Below are 14,864 nucleotides of genomic sequence, written 5' to 3' on the forward strand. Positions count from 1 at the left end.
ATGGACATGGCCGAAGCATTATGGTGAAGACAAACTGGTGGTTATGTTGGGGGGCTGCATATCGAGATGGCAGCTCTGAAGATGCTGGGGATTGGCTAGAAGGTAGTGGCTGGGTGGAGGCACTAGTTCAAGCCGAGATTGCGACACCAGGATCGGCTGATTCCTTTCTGCGAGCAGCCCACATCACCCACACAAAGAGGGCTCACCAAATTACTGCTGCGGCACTGTATATTCTACAGAAACGTGCCTATAATCACTTCTGCTTGCGAGAAGTTGACCATACCGAATATCTGCCCAAGTTCAATGCCTGGTGCAAGAAGAGAGAAGAAGACACCCCTTTGTTCCAGTACTGGGCAACAGGGCTAGAACTAGAGCTGTTGGTATGTGAGTTCTCTGCGCCAATCCTCGTTCACCATGTACCTTGATGCACTGACAGGACTGGCCCCATGGTTCCATGCCCTAGACCACACTAACTAATAGTTAGTGTGGTCTAGGGCATAGTCAGTAACTATGCAAGGTGGGTCCCTGTTCACCTAAGGGACATGGCAGAACTTGAAAAAAGCACCAAGATGTAGCCAGAGAGTTCAATGCAGGTAACTTCACGGTGCAGAAGACAAGGAAGGTATTCTCATCAATCCTGATTGATCAGGCTCACGAACACAACAACACCTGCATCAAAGGAGATGAAGGAGATGTGGGCTTGACAAACAATCCCAGCGCCCAGTGGTGTTGGATGGTTTCGGGTCAAGAATTTGCGAGTGATAGAAGAGTTCAAAGATGAGCACCAGTATTGGAGAAGGCAAAAAGGCACTCACCATCATGACCAGATTCCCAGTATGCAAACTTCATTCATCAAAGATGTCCACTCCCTTTCCAGTGTGATAGAAGAGCTTGGTAACCCTTTTGAGGAGGAAAGCCTGGATCTGGTGGCCCTTCACACCAAGGAGATTGCCAGTCCTTCTGCAGCTGAGACTGTCAGAAATGCGAAGAGCATTGGCCAAGACCAGTTCCAGACCTTCACCAGAGAACGTCTGATGGAAGGAACCAAGCCTGCCGATGCTATTCTTCATCGAAACAAGCTGAAGGTGTTCAGTGCTTCCATCTCAAATAAGGGAAGCAAAGGAAAGGAGCAGCTGGCCTCTCTCAAGCATGATGCGAGCCTTTTCTCGCAGCTGTATATTGGCTGCCAGAAGAGGGATGGAAACCCTGAAGAATTCTTTTGTCACGAAAATCAAGCACGTACTCCTGCACTCTCTGATGGAGGTAACATCTGTCTATGTATGAAGAGTGACCTCCTTGCATGCTTAGGGGATCTCTCTGTTGCCCAGACAGAAGCTCCTCCTGCCACCAGTGTAGTTCTTGATGGAGTAGCTGTTCTCCAGATGCTCAAACCAGCAGCAGCCAAGAACTTTGAGGAATATGCCCAGGAGGTCTTGATCCCATACATGTCAACAAAGCTTCAAACTGCATCACGGCTTGACCTGGTGTTTGACAGGCATATTGCTGATTCACTGAAATGTACAGCGAGAGCAAAACGTGGACAAGGAGTCCGAAAATGTGTGGTGGGTTCAGCTACCATACCAAGAAACTGGCAGAACTTCCTCAGGGTGGACAGCAACAAGACAGAGTTGTTCAAGTTCCTGTTTGACAAGGAAGACAAGCAGCTTGTCATCACCGATGGACAGGCAGTCCTTAGCAAACCAGTGCTCCCTGATCTGGCATCGATTGCCCCATGCAATCACGAAGAAGCAGACAGTCACATGTTGCAGCATACATCCCATGCAGCCCAGTATGGCCACCATAAGATACTGATCCAGACTGTGGACACAGATGTCGTGGTTTTGGCTGTCTCGGTGGTCCAAGGGATGCACCAGGAAGGTGAACTGTGGTTGGCATTTGGCACTGGCAAGAGTTTCCGCTATCTCGCAGCCCACGAAATGGCAGCATTTCTGGGACCAGAGAAGGCGCGGGCACTGCCTATATTCCATGCCCTGACAGGGTGCGACACTGTGTCCATTTTTTCTGGTCATGGTAAAAAAGACTGCCTGGACAATATGGGCTGTCTACCCAGATCTGACAGAGACACTGCTGAAGCTTTCTGCTGCATCAAAAGTCATACCAGAGGATGTCATGCACATCATCGAGAGGTTCGTTATCCTCCTGTTTGACAGAGCCAGCTCATGCATGGACATCAACAAAGCGCGAAGGAAGCTATTCGCCAAAAAGAACAACGTGCAGCTGATCCCACCAACATTCAGCCTTAGAGGAGCATGTCAAAAGGGCAGCCTACCAGGGGGGTCATGTCTGGGGGCCAAACCCTGATGCCATCACCACAGCTGCCTCCAACAACCAGCTGGGGCTGGACGAAGAATGCAGAAGGCTTATACAAGCCGTTTTGGACGACACTACCTGAGGCTGCCCACACCTGTTATGAGCTAGTCTCGTGCAGATGCAAGAAGGGATGTGTGAAGGGCTGCAAGTGCAAAAATGCTGCACTTGAATGCACAGTACTGTGTGAGTGTGAAGGACTATGCTCCCATCATCGACTTCCTATATTGGTGAATACTGCTCCACGACTCGCTGTACTTGCACATTCGCCTACTGTATTCACCAATGAAGTAATAAAACCATGTTTAATTTTGGTTTATCTCCTTTGTCCTTGTCTTTTAGCACCATAGAATGTCAACTGCGACTATTTTAGTCCTGCAATATGTCTTGAAGTGACTTTTCTGGATGCCGCTATAGATTTCTGAAAGCCATTTTGGAAAATTCCTGCCACGGCCGACCGGGGCAAAATATGCAGTGGCACCATTTCAAGATTTGTTCATTATCCAAAAGTCAATAAGTGTGCCAAATTTGGTACTTTTATCACAAAATGCACAATAGATTTGCTATGCCGCCCCACTAAAAGAGCAGTTCAGGGCATCAGACTTGTATAAGCAGGGTTACGTATTTTGGATACACATACTTTGCGACCCTACTAATTATACAGCACTATACAGGGAATTACAAACGAAAATTTTGTCAGTACACAGCGCAATCACTAACTACAGGACTCGAAAATATGTAATTTGAAAAAGAATTGATACGACTGGCAGTCATATGTCCGGGTGGTCGTGAGTCGAGTAGGTCATAAGTCAAGAAATGGCTGTTAATTAGAAATTAAACAATTTAAGACAAGTACAATACAGGAGGTCCTCGACTTATGAACGCCCACCGATACCAATGGGGTTAAACTTGAAATTTACAGTACAGTAAAACCCCGCTTTACGCGTTTCCACGTTTACGCGGTACCCTGCCGAACACGGAATGCTCACTTTGTGCGGTGCATGTACTCTTTTACGCGGAGAGCGGCGCGGGCAGGGTGCGCACAAGGTCGCCCAGTCATCAAAACATTACCGAGTTCTTCACCCGCCACCCACCACAGCCGGCCCAAGTCAGTGATAGTGATAATGATAGTGAGGATATGGACTTATATGGACTTTGAGGGGTTTGACAAAGAGGCCCTGCAAGCCTCTGTGGTGGATAGTGATACAATTGATACAAGTGATACAGGTGAGGGCCAATAATCTGCCCTCTGCCTCGGAACCAACCCCCCATCCCCATGTGCCCAGCCATCTTTTCTACTAATGTAAGTGTTAAAAAACCTAATATTATTGATATTTCTCTTAATTATTAATTGTGTGTGCATACCATCATAAAATTAAGAAGTTATTTTTACTACAATGTAGGTATTGTGTCTGAAAAAGTGGAGTTTGGGGTCGTCCCGGTCTCTATTCCAATTAATCCCATATGTTATGTTGTTCACTTTACGCGTTTCTCGCTTTACGCGGGCCGCAGTGGGTTCAATTGACCGCGTAAAGTGAGGGTTTACTGTATTTTATTTACCTGATGACTTATTTTTTACTTTCATTTCCTGTATTTTGTCATTCTGTTTCATCTTTTTGTCTTAAATTAAATGATTTTAGATGTACAGTTGGTCCTCATATTACGCGGTTAATGTAACCCGGAGGGTACCGCGGAAAGTGAGAAACGCGTAAAGTGAATAACATAACATATGGGATTAATTGAAATGGAGTCCGGGCCGATCCCCAAACTCCACTTTTTGACGACACACAACTATGTTGTAGTAAAAATATTATCTTAACTTTATGATGGCATGCACACACAATTAATAATTAAGAGAAATATCAATAATATTAGGTTTTTAACACTTACATTAGTAGAAAAGATGGCTGGGCACACGGGGATGGGCGGTTGGTTCCGAGGCAGAGGGCAGATTATTGGCCCTCACCTGTATCACTTGTATCAATTGTATCACTATCCACCACAGAGGCTTGCAGGGCCTCTTTGTCAAACCCCCCAAAGTTCATATAAGTCCATATCCTCACTATAATTATCACTATCACTGACTTGGGCCGGCTGTAGTGGGTGGCGGGTGAAGAACTGGTCATGTTTTGATGACTGGGCGACCTTGTGCGCACCATTTTCGCGCCTCTTACACAACATGGCGGATGGCGGGAGGTTTGGATCCAAAAATGGCGCGGCTTGCCAGCCGCTCTCCGCGTAATGGGGTTCACGACCGCGGAATGTGAAAATGTTAGGTTCTGGCAAGGCACCGCATTAACGGTGAAACGCGGAATGCGGGACCGCGTAATATGAGGACCAACTGTACTGTATATAAAAACTTAGGTTATGATATAGTGAGATTTTAAAGATTGTTCTGTAAGTACGGTATGCATATGGCTCCTCTGATAGGGATTTATGGCCATACAGGCATAGGCCCTTAGGAGCGAAGAGGTTAAGAAACAGATACATAATGAAGTGGAAATGATGAACCACTTGACAGATTTGATCCAGTAAGCACTCCTGCTGTGCTGGGCTAGAAACCTCCTCCAATTACTGTGGAAGCTATACACCATCTGTAGAGTACCAGTACAGTATCCAGAAGAAAATATCAACAACTGACAAAATCTTAACCATCCGTCAACTTCTGGTAAAACTAGAGTACTGTATTGAGAATTTGATAGGGACTCATGGCACCTCTTTGTAGATTTTAAGCAGGCCGGTGACACTATTTCTTTATCTATTTTTTATTAATCCAATATCCTAAGACAAAACAGCATAATTTTCAAGATAATGGTTCCAATCCAGACTTGTCATTAATCCAGAGTAGCCCTGAGCAAAATTAATCTGGATTGAAGGGGTTTAGTGTTACAATTAAATACCCATATGCATATCAGAAAATTGCCCACATTTGCTTAATACAGTGGTCCCTCGGTTAACGAGCACAATCCGTTCTAGAAGGTTGCTCGTGAACCGAAAAACTCGTTAACTGAAACCATTGAGTCAATGGGTTTTTGGGTAATTGGTTCAAGCTCACCAAAAATTGCCTAAATTCAACAAAAAAGGTAGAAAAGTACACTTACTTTGAGGTGTGTATGTAGAAGGCTCCTGGATGATGATGATGATGGGAATTAGAATGGGGGTGGAGGAGAAGGGAGAAGAGAAGTCGCCCCATGGCGCCATTTCACCCATAAAATTTTAGTTCTCTTGGTGTAATTCAAGATTATTTTCTTTAAATCAACACTGCACTGCATTATATATTGTCAATATGTAAAATATATTTCAAAATGACCAATAATTTGCTTAGAAACACAGAAAAAAGCGTTTAGTTGAAGAGTCTCAAGCAAGATGTTACCTCCACTGAAAAGACACAAAGACTGACGCCTGTATGCTGTGTTGGCAGGCTGGATGGAGTGCCACAAACTAGTGACCCTACCTTCAATTATGTTCAATAATTGTTAAAATGACTAAAAAATTTAATATTAAACTTTTAAAATTATTGAATAGTATAAACTTCTTGATATTTAGTAAAAGGGTAAGGAATTTAAGCCCTAGAACCGATTACTGTATTGGCGAACTAATACTACAGCTGGTGGACCGCCAAATGCAAGCTAAAACATGTGGAGGTCGGCTCGTAAGAAACTCGTTAATCGAGGGACTGCTCATTAACCGAAATTAAGAATATTATGGAAGGTAACTCATTAACCGAAATCTCGTTAACCGAGGCGCTCGTTAACCGAGGGACCACTGTAGTTTTACCCATCAAAAGAATGAGTGAAAACTGGCAATTAATAACACTGAAAAACTACTTACCAACACATGGAGGTTTTCATTCTGATCACAGAAGTCCTTGGCAAAATTATAGACATCTCTGGGTTTGGATATGTCAAGAAGGTGCACAAATACATTCTGTGGATATGAAAGTTCTTCCATAAATTTTCAATCACAATTGCATTAAGACACTGCAACACTACAAAATATCTACACTTAATTTCATTTACAACAAGAGTTGGGAAATTTACTTTTTAAATGTCAGTGATTATAACTACTGTACAGTATTGTCATTCAAGTACAGTACAGTAAAATTCCGGTTATCTGGAGCCCGGGAAACTAGCAGATTCAACCAACCGGCATCAAAATGAAATAATAAGAATAAAAATTCCTCCTAAATCAGCTAGAATCATAAGTTTGAATACTGCGCACAATAAGGATGAGCTGCCATATTTATTGCTGTGATAAACAATCAAATTGATACAGAGCATATCATAAAATACAATAACATATATTTTATGGACAAGAAATAGCTCCTTCCATACTTCAGCCATGCAGTCAACTAGCTGACTCATATATGTGAGGCTGCCGTGCTACATGTATGCCATGACGTCACAGCCGGAGGAAGCGCAGCCAAGAAGTTATCGCCCACCGTCTCCACACACATTCACTTCCCACACATACACACCCATGCTCTTCATTTTTCTAATTTTATACAGTTGTTATTTACTGTATTTTCTTTATTTCTAAACCACATTAGTGTATTGTAATGACTTTTTTTTTAAATTTTATAGTTGCATTACATGTACGTAACAATATATGAGGCATCTGGGCTGGCGATTCGGCCATGCAGTTATAGCCCACCACCTCCACACACATCTACATCCCACACATACACACCCATGCTCTTCATCTTTCTTATTTTAGTTTTATAATATATTTTCTTTATTTCTAAGCCACATCATTTACATAGAGTGGAATGAGTGTCAAAGAAGTCCATTTTTCTGAGAGACAAATTTGCGAGTTCTGCCTGTAGGACTGTGTATTGTAGGATTTATCTGAAAATATCTTTATCCAGAACCTCTCAATCCCCATAGGTGCCATATCACCAGGATTCTACTGTAGGAAGGTTAAAATTGTCTTTATCCATAGGCTAACCCCAATTGATCAGCCTAGGGTCATATATTAACACTAACAAATAAATCAATCACCCCTTCTTTCCGTTAAAACAAATTAAACAAAAGCCTCAAACTTCAAATAACAATCAAAGTTTGAGTGCATGGGGGAATTTCCTTGGGTGAGTCATGACAGCAAGCTGATGGATGTATTTATGGGTTACTGTGAATATTATTTATTCTCAATAGATTCTCACACTTATTTTCATTACTTCAATCACTGTACTGTACTTCTCTTTTGTTCACTCTTGGCTAATAATTGCACAATCTACAGTGAAAAAGCGAGAGCATTAAATTGAGCCTTGTAGTGGTACTGAGCTGTTGGTGGAGGAAGAATTTTTTTCAAGATATAATTATGTTTCTGGAAGTCTTAGATATCTATTGAATGTATTTATATCCACAATTAATTATAACAGGAAGCAAGGATGGTAAATCTATTTCTCAATTTATGTGATAATACAAAATATATAGATTTACAAACTAATTTGTTAAAAGGTTCAAATTTTTACTCATTTACTTTAAAAAAATTCCTTAGTAATTACCGTACCTGATTCTCAGATGCTTCAATGATTTCTTTCCTGGCCTCTTCGGCAGCGGTAGGGTTACGGCACACCATATGAACAGTTCCTCCAAGTTTTGCAATTTCTGTGGCTATGCATTTGCCAATCCCACTGTTTGCCCCTGTACAAAAAATTAATATTAATGTAAAAATTTAAATTTGTCACCACAAGAGACACAAATGACCTGTGATACCTGGAGTGGAGCACCCCTTGGTGTACTGCTTTCACCAAAGGGTTTGACACACTCCAGTGGTAGGTTACACTGTCCAACTAGGTCAGTGTATCATTTTCAGCTTCTCACTCAGAAAACTAATGTCAAAGACAATATTAAAATTCCTAAAACAATGGTTGCTGCCAAACTTTTTGAGGTTTTGAAGCTACAAAGCTAAAACCTTGAAACAGGTCAATTCTTATCTTCATCCCTTCACCTATAAGTAAGGCTGAATGGTTCAATCCATCACAGTTCCTGCTGAATTAGAATATCCCTTTGTGAAGTAAATGGAGAGACAGGTCACCTGTCCACTTGGCTATAAAATGAGATCTCATGCTTAAATTTTTTATTTAAAGCTTAAATATTTACATAAAATAAGTTGTTGCTGTTCAAGCCAGATGAAAACTGGTGCAGGAAGATCAATTGATATAATAATCCATTGACAGCATTAAAGCCAGGAAGAGTATGCCTCTAAAAAAGCAAGCTAACTTTAAGGACAACCCAGCAGCACACAAACCGGATTGGATGAGTAAGAGGAAGACTGAGAAAGAGGTGAAAGGATGTGGGGAGGAAGTACAAAATGGGTGCAAAATGAAGATCCAGGAACCACAAGTGGTGTCAAGGGAATAGATGTATTGCCAGTGGGTGATGCTGGGGTACTTTTTGAAGTGACAGGATAAACCAAATGGATATCTTTGGGCTCTGATAGGGAAGGGGATCTTCATAGCAGAATAATTCTGGTATGGTAGTTAAATAAAATTAAAAATGACAACAAATGATGGGTAGTCTGAGTTGCTCTCAAGTCTAGTTACCTTACACTAAAATGGGAAATGGTTTGTGAGAGAAAATCCACTACAATATGAAATAATTTCATATAAAAGTGCAAAATATAAAAACTGATCAGATATCTCTAAATATTAATCAAGCATGCAATGTCATACACTCACCTGTTATCATATAATGCTGCCCAGTACAATTTACTTTCAGGTCAGCTTCATTGAAATTCTTGCTGGCAGATGCATAGCCATTCCTATAAATCCAGAACAGACATTAAAGTTCTCCTCTTAATTTTGTGTTTATACCATTACATTAGTGGTGATTTCACTAAATTAATAGAAATAAATGTGTTCAATACTTCTGAGTCCTTTCTTGTGTGGCAGAAGCTTACTTAAATCAACATGCTAGCTTCTGCTGATGCCATATTATTCTACAAACATTGGCATATGATTTAGGCATGAAAAGCAAAATTTTATAATGCAACTTTCATGCTTGACCCATCATTATTTGTAAATGTTTACAAAAATTGGATTCAAAATTTATTAGCTCAGAAGCTTTCAACAGCACGCGGCGCCACACGAATTATTTGACACATAATTACCCTCTTCTTTCTAAGAGACTTTTCTTCTATGACTTTTCCCTTGAAAATGACATAGATACTGGGGGGGGGGGGTGCAGGGGGCATAGCCCCCGGTTAGAAAATTAGGTTAAGTAAATTATGAGCAAAATGTCATGGAAGAAAAGTCTTAGAATTGTCTAAATTCTAAACTATAGATTGCAACCATAAAATTCTCCAAATTTAATACTGGCTGACTTAAGCAAATTTACCAACGTAAAATTACACCATGCTGCTCCAAGAAACTTGGTTTCAATGGTACCAGATATTGAAGTAAGCTCTGTTTAATATCCCAGGGGCCCCCCGGCTAGGAAGTTGGGTAAGGTTAGGTAGGTTCCTTTGCTTAAGTCACGTTCTATTAGCTTCTGTGCATTGTCATGTAGTTTTTATTACTATAATCAACAAAGAATATACTATACAGGTGCTCCCCGACTCACGACGGGGTTAGGGACCCAAATCCAGGTCGTAAGTCCGAATGGTCGTAAGTCCGACATAGATAAAAAAAAAAAATCAATTTTTTTTAAATAAAAAATCTACAATGAAATACATTACAGTAAAAGTAATAAATAATGAGGAATGGATACAGTACAGTGAAAGAAAGAAATAATAAGGAATGGATACAGTGTGACTGAGCACTTACCTTTAATAATAATAATAATAATAATAATAATTAACGGTTTATTGAAAGAGCTTGGCAGCCAGAAGGCTGAAAATATACAGTTACATATTTGGGGAATGGGTTTCGAATTACAACTAATATACAAATAACATAATTGACACAAATAATTGTAGTCAGCCGAATGCACATAATTTTCTAATTATACATGGAGACTACATTAACTGGAAACGTTTCAGTATAGAAAATGCGTGAGTCATTGGGGGGATGGTCACAACTGCGGCGGTCGCAAGTCCCGACGGTTGTAAGTCCAAGCAGTCGTAAGTCGGGGACTACCTGTATATATTGTTTTACGGGATTAGCCAACCCAAGCACAGGTCAGTGACCCACATAAGGGCCTGGGGGCGAAAATATAATAATAATAATACAGTGGTCCCTCGGTTAACGAGCACAATTCGTTCCAGAAGGTTGCTCATTAACAGAAAAATTCGTTAACCGAAACCATTGTTTCAATGGGTTTTGGGGTAATTGGTTCCAGCTCACCGAAAATTACATACAAACGAAAAATAAATGCAGTAAAGTACACTTACTTTGAGGTGTGCATATAGAAGGCTCCTGGTTGTTGATGATGATGATGGGAATTAGAATGGGGGTGGAGGAGAAGGGAGAAGAGAAGGCATTGGGGTGGAAGCGAAGTCACCCCATGCTGCCATTTCACCCATAAAATTTTAGTTCACTTGGTGTAATTCAAGATTATTTTCTTTAAATCAACACTGCATTGCGCTATATATTATCAATTAAGGTATGTAAAATATATTTCAAAATGACCAATAATTTGACTGGAAACACAGAAAAAAAGCGTTTATGTTGAAGTCTCAAACAAGATGTTTCTTCCTCTGAACCTGTAAACAAACTGACGCCAAGCTTGGTGTGTTGAGTGGCTGTTTGGTGCGCATAAAACTAGTTTCCTGTACTTCAATTATGTTCAATAATTGTTAAAATGACTAAAAAATTTAATACGAAACTTTTAAAATGATTGAATAGTACAAACTTCTTGATATTTACTAAAATGGTAAGGAATTCAAGCCCTAGAACCGATTACTGTATTGGCGGACTAATACAACAGCTAGTGAGCAAGAGAAACATGTTGAGGGGCACTCGTAAGGAATTCGTTAATCGAGGGATTGCTCGTTGACCGAAGTGAAGAATCTTAAGGAAGGTAATTCATTAACCGAAATTTCATTAACCGAGGCGCTCGTTAACCGAGGGATCACTGTAATAATACTGTAAAAATAATAATAATAATAATATAATTAATACATATTAATACAAAATATTAAATTAAAATATATATTACTACTAATAATAATAATCAAGGACCATAAATAAATAATAAAAAAAAGATCAATGGTCAGAACTGAGGATTAACGTGTAGATTAATGCTGCCAATAATTCTAGCAAGAACACAACTGATTTTCCACCATATTTTTTTTTAATTGCTAGTGACAGTGTTCTCTTTTGAGGAAGTGTTTCTTTTTTATAATTTACACTATAATGGTAATAATGGTTGCCCCTCGTGTAACGAGGATGGCCAGCCCAAGGGCTACCTAGGCGTGAATTTGTTTAAGGTGTAGAAGCTGTCGCCAACACAACAACCACACCCTAAGTTAACGAGTTCATTGACCCAGTGTCAAGGAATAGTCCGAGAAGACCAGACAACTCGCCAACTGCACTGGCTAACCATTACCCCGGAATACGATCCGCAAGTTGATTAACATCCAGGTTCCCAACTAGCTGTACTGCTGGGTAGACAAAGGCAAATGGCATAAAGAAAACTTGCCCATAGTTTCACCCTGCCCGAGGAGGCTATAATACTGCATGCACTCCCCTCACTCAGAGAAGGGGGGCGAAGCACCCTCCGCTAGGGGGTTAGGTTAGGTTAAACAAGAAGTTAAATACTCACAACATTATATAACAACTTGGGGGGGTCGACGAGTGCAAAGTCTCCCCCCCCCCCACCCCGGCTAAGGAGTCAGGTCAGGTAACGTTAGGTTAGGTTAAATAAGGATAAGTTATATACTGACTAAATTACATATCCACTCGGAAGGGGGGGGAGGTTAAGTTAGTGCTTCTTTTGTATACATAAAAGCAGCAAAAACATTGTTTTGCCTGCATAAATTTTGCAGAAAAGCTGAAAAAACCGTAAATTTTTACTTTAGGATATGAGTCCCTAAGGGTTGACCAATACGTTTTTCCAGTGTATTTTGGTGTGGAAATTTATCGTTTTTGCCCCACCCCGACCCCCCAACAATAATGGGGGAGAGCCTGGGAAATCGTGTTTTTTGGGTGGGGAGAACACGAAAAAGAGTCATCTAACCAAACCTAAATGTTTCACTAGATTAAAACTTTGGGGTGCGCCATGTCTGAAGTACAATACCTTAGTTAGAAGTGGATAGAATGATCGTCTTTTTTGTAAAACTCGGCAATAAACTTAAAATAATCGTCAGAGCACGAATCACACCCAACCTCCACCACGGCCATTGTCAGACTGGTCATTGAAATTCAAATCCATACCCAGGCTGCTTCCTTTGAAAAAATTCAAATGTGATTGATCGAAAAAAATTCGCGTGATCATATCCTTACATCATTGGTCACGACTGGATGACGTCAGTCAATATTGTGCATGCGCGATGCATAATTAACTCGGTTTCACGTAGATAACATCTCTTCGCAGAACAAAGACTAAAACGTACATAAAATCAATTAAATTCAGTTGTGTCGCTATTTTCCAGTTGTGACTTATATAAATGGGGTTCAAAATGCTCAGAATAGGGAGATCGAAATGTTTCAGCAGTTTATAACTTTGGGGCTCGCTATTTCCTAAAGTAAAATAATACCGAAAACTAATGTCTGACTAAGATTGGAAAACATTAGTTTTTTCCCCCAGAAAAAAACTATCTCCAAGAAAAAAATCTGCAAAATTCATGCAGGAAAAAAAATTGAGGGGGGGGGGGGGCCAAAATCGCTCGCAGCACTTAAGTAAAAGTTTACCAAACTGAGAAACGACATATGTACTGTATGTTGTGTTTCAAAGTAAGAGAAACAATTGAAACTACAATTGGGTGTAAATGAGGCAGAAAGTCAGATCAGCAACCTGAGACGGTAAATTTGCAGATTACAGTAACCAAAGAATCCCTAACCTAACCTACGATTCAGTGTAGTGAATTTCCGAATTCTGTGGTTGCTGTTTACTGCAAAATTACCCCTGGGACTTGGTCACAATTTTTTTTATGCCATATGGCAGCAGGGTCTACCATTAAACAACATATTATGCTTCCAATATCTTCCCAGGCGGTAGTACCTCCCTGTTTGGTAGCTGCCTACTACCGTTAGTGCCTCCGTACCAAAATATAAATTTATGATAAAGGTGTAGATAATGGCTACCACCAGAAGTTGTTTGTTGATTTTCATTATTTTTGCTGAACTTATTGTTTTGATAATTTTAAGTATATAAAAAGAAACGACAACTTTCAATTATGATTTTAAGTGTTCTTTTTTATATTTACTCTATCCCGCTTCATAATTCTCCTCCTCATGCTATTTTTTTTTATCTCGATGAATCCCTCTTCAAGAAACTTTTCCTATAAGTCAGCGGTTCCCAACCTCAGGTCGCGACCCAAATCAGGGTCGCAGGGTGTCCTCAGTAGGGTCTTGAGGAACCTCCAGACAATTTTAAAAATATAGTACTTATCATAGTCAAACAAATTTTTTATTAACATTCAAGCTATATAATATATTATATGCCTGAGGGTCACGACACCGTATTGTTGGGAAATTTAGGGTCGCAGCCTATGATGGTGAACGCTTCCACAAATTCCTCCTCGCCATTGCTGATTTATATCAACCTCAATATTAAGGTAAGTTGTTTAACACATAAATTATCACGATAATGCACAGAACCTAATAGAACCAGACCTAACATACCCAGGTTCTATTAGGTTCTATGCATTGTCGTTTCCATTTTTGTGTTTAATATATTAATGGAGAAAATTTTTCAACCAATTCAGACAATTCCTTCTGGTGGTAGCCGTTATCTACACCTTTACCAAATTTAGAATACACCAAATACAACTAAACTCAATTAGATAATTTACATCCACAAAGTTTGATAGAGGCTTTCCTTAACATGACAATGATTACTGTAGGCCTAACAACATGAGTTAAACTTTTATTCTAAGTCTTACTTCGTATATTCCTTAAGTCCTTTGAAAAACCAGACAGTGTTCCTGTAGAGCGACATCTCCAAAAGTCTCAGATGCCACAAGTACAGTATAACAAATCGATGCGGGAGGTGTGACTCTCTCTCGCCTGGTCAGGTCCAGAGGTTGTCACCGTGATCACGCGCATACTGTAGTCAGTGTTGCCAACGCTTCACACCAAAGATTGCCGGAAACTAAGGCCCACTACCCTCCCTCAATCCCGTACGTAAAGAAATAATATGCCCTGGCCGTATTTCTAAATAATATAACCCATTTTCACATATATATATAAAATATTTACAATTATTTGTATCCATAAAAGTTTCATATTTTAAATAAATAATCACCTCCTACACTTGAGTACAGTCAAAGACTATAAGAAAACGGGAAAGCTCAGGCATAAACAACACAACTAGGTGTAAGGTTTTCTCAGCGCGTATAGCGCTCTGTCTTTCATGATTATCCCATAGGGTGACCTTACAAAACATGAGGTTAGGTCCAAAACATGTCTTGAATAAAGAACTCCCCCAACA

The 14,864-nt window shown here is 40.2% G+C and overlaps 1 protein-coding gene across 1 annotated transcript in view; it reads right to left on the minus strand.

Annotated features, from left to right (window-relative positions):
• Positions 1 to 14,492, minus strand: part of LOC121873252 (dehydrogenase/reductase SDR family member 12-like) — a 38,978-nt gene extending 24,486 nt beyond the window's left edge. Inside the window, exons 1-4 of the mRNA XM_042376666.1 lie at positions 14,317 to 14,492; positions 9,011 to 9,093; positions 7,840 to 7,973; positions 6,160 to 6,255 (exon numbers count right to left, since the gene is read on the minus strand). Of these exons, the coding sequence (XP_042232600.1) occupies positions 6,160 to 6,255; positions 7,840 to 7,973; positions 9,011 to 9,093; positions 14,317 to 14,372 (369 nt within the window). The 5' untranslated portion in view covers positions 14,373 to 14,492. The remainder of the gene's footprint in view (positions 1 to 6,159; positions 6,256 to 7,839; positions 7,974 to 9,010; positions 9,094 to 14,316) is intronic.
• Between the last annotated feature and the right edge of the window lie 372 nt (positions 14,493 to 14,864).

The sequence above is a fragment of the Homarus americanus genome, unplaced genomic scaffold, assembly GCF_018991925.1.
Source record: "Homarus americanus isolate GMGI-L3 unplaced genomic scaffold, GMGI_Hamer_2.0 scaffold32929, whole genome shotgun sequence".
Lineage (NCBI taxonomy): Eukaryota > Metazoa > Arthropoda > Malacostraca > Decapoda > Nephropidae > Homarus > Homarus americanus.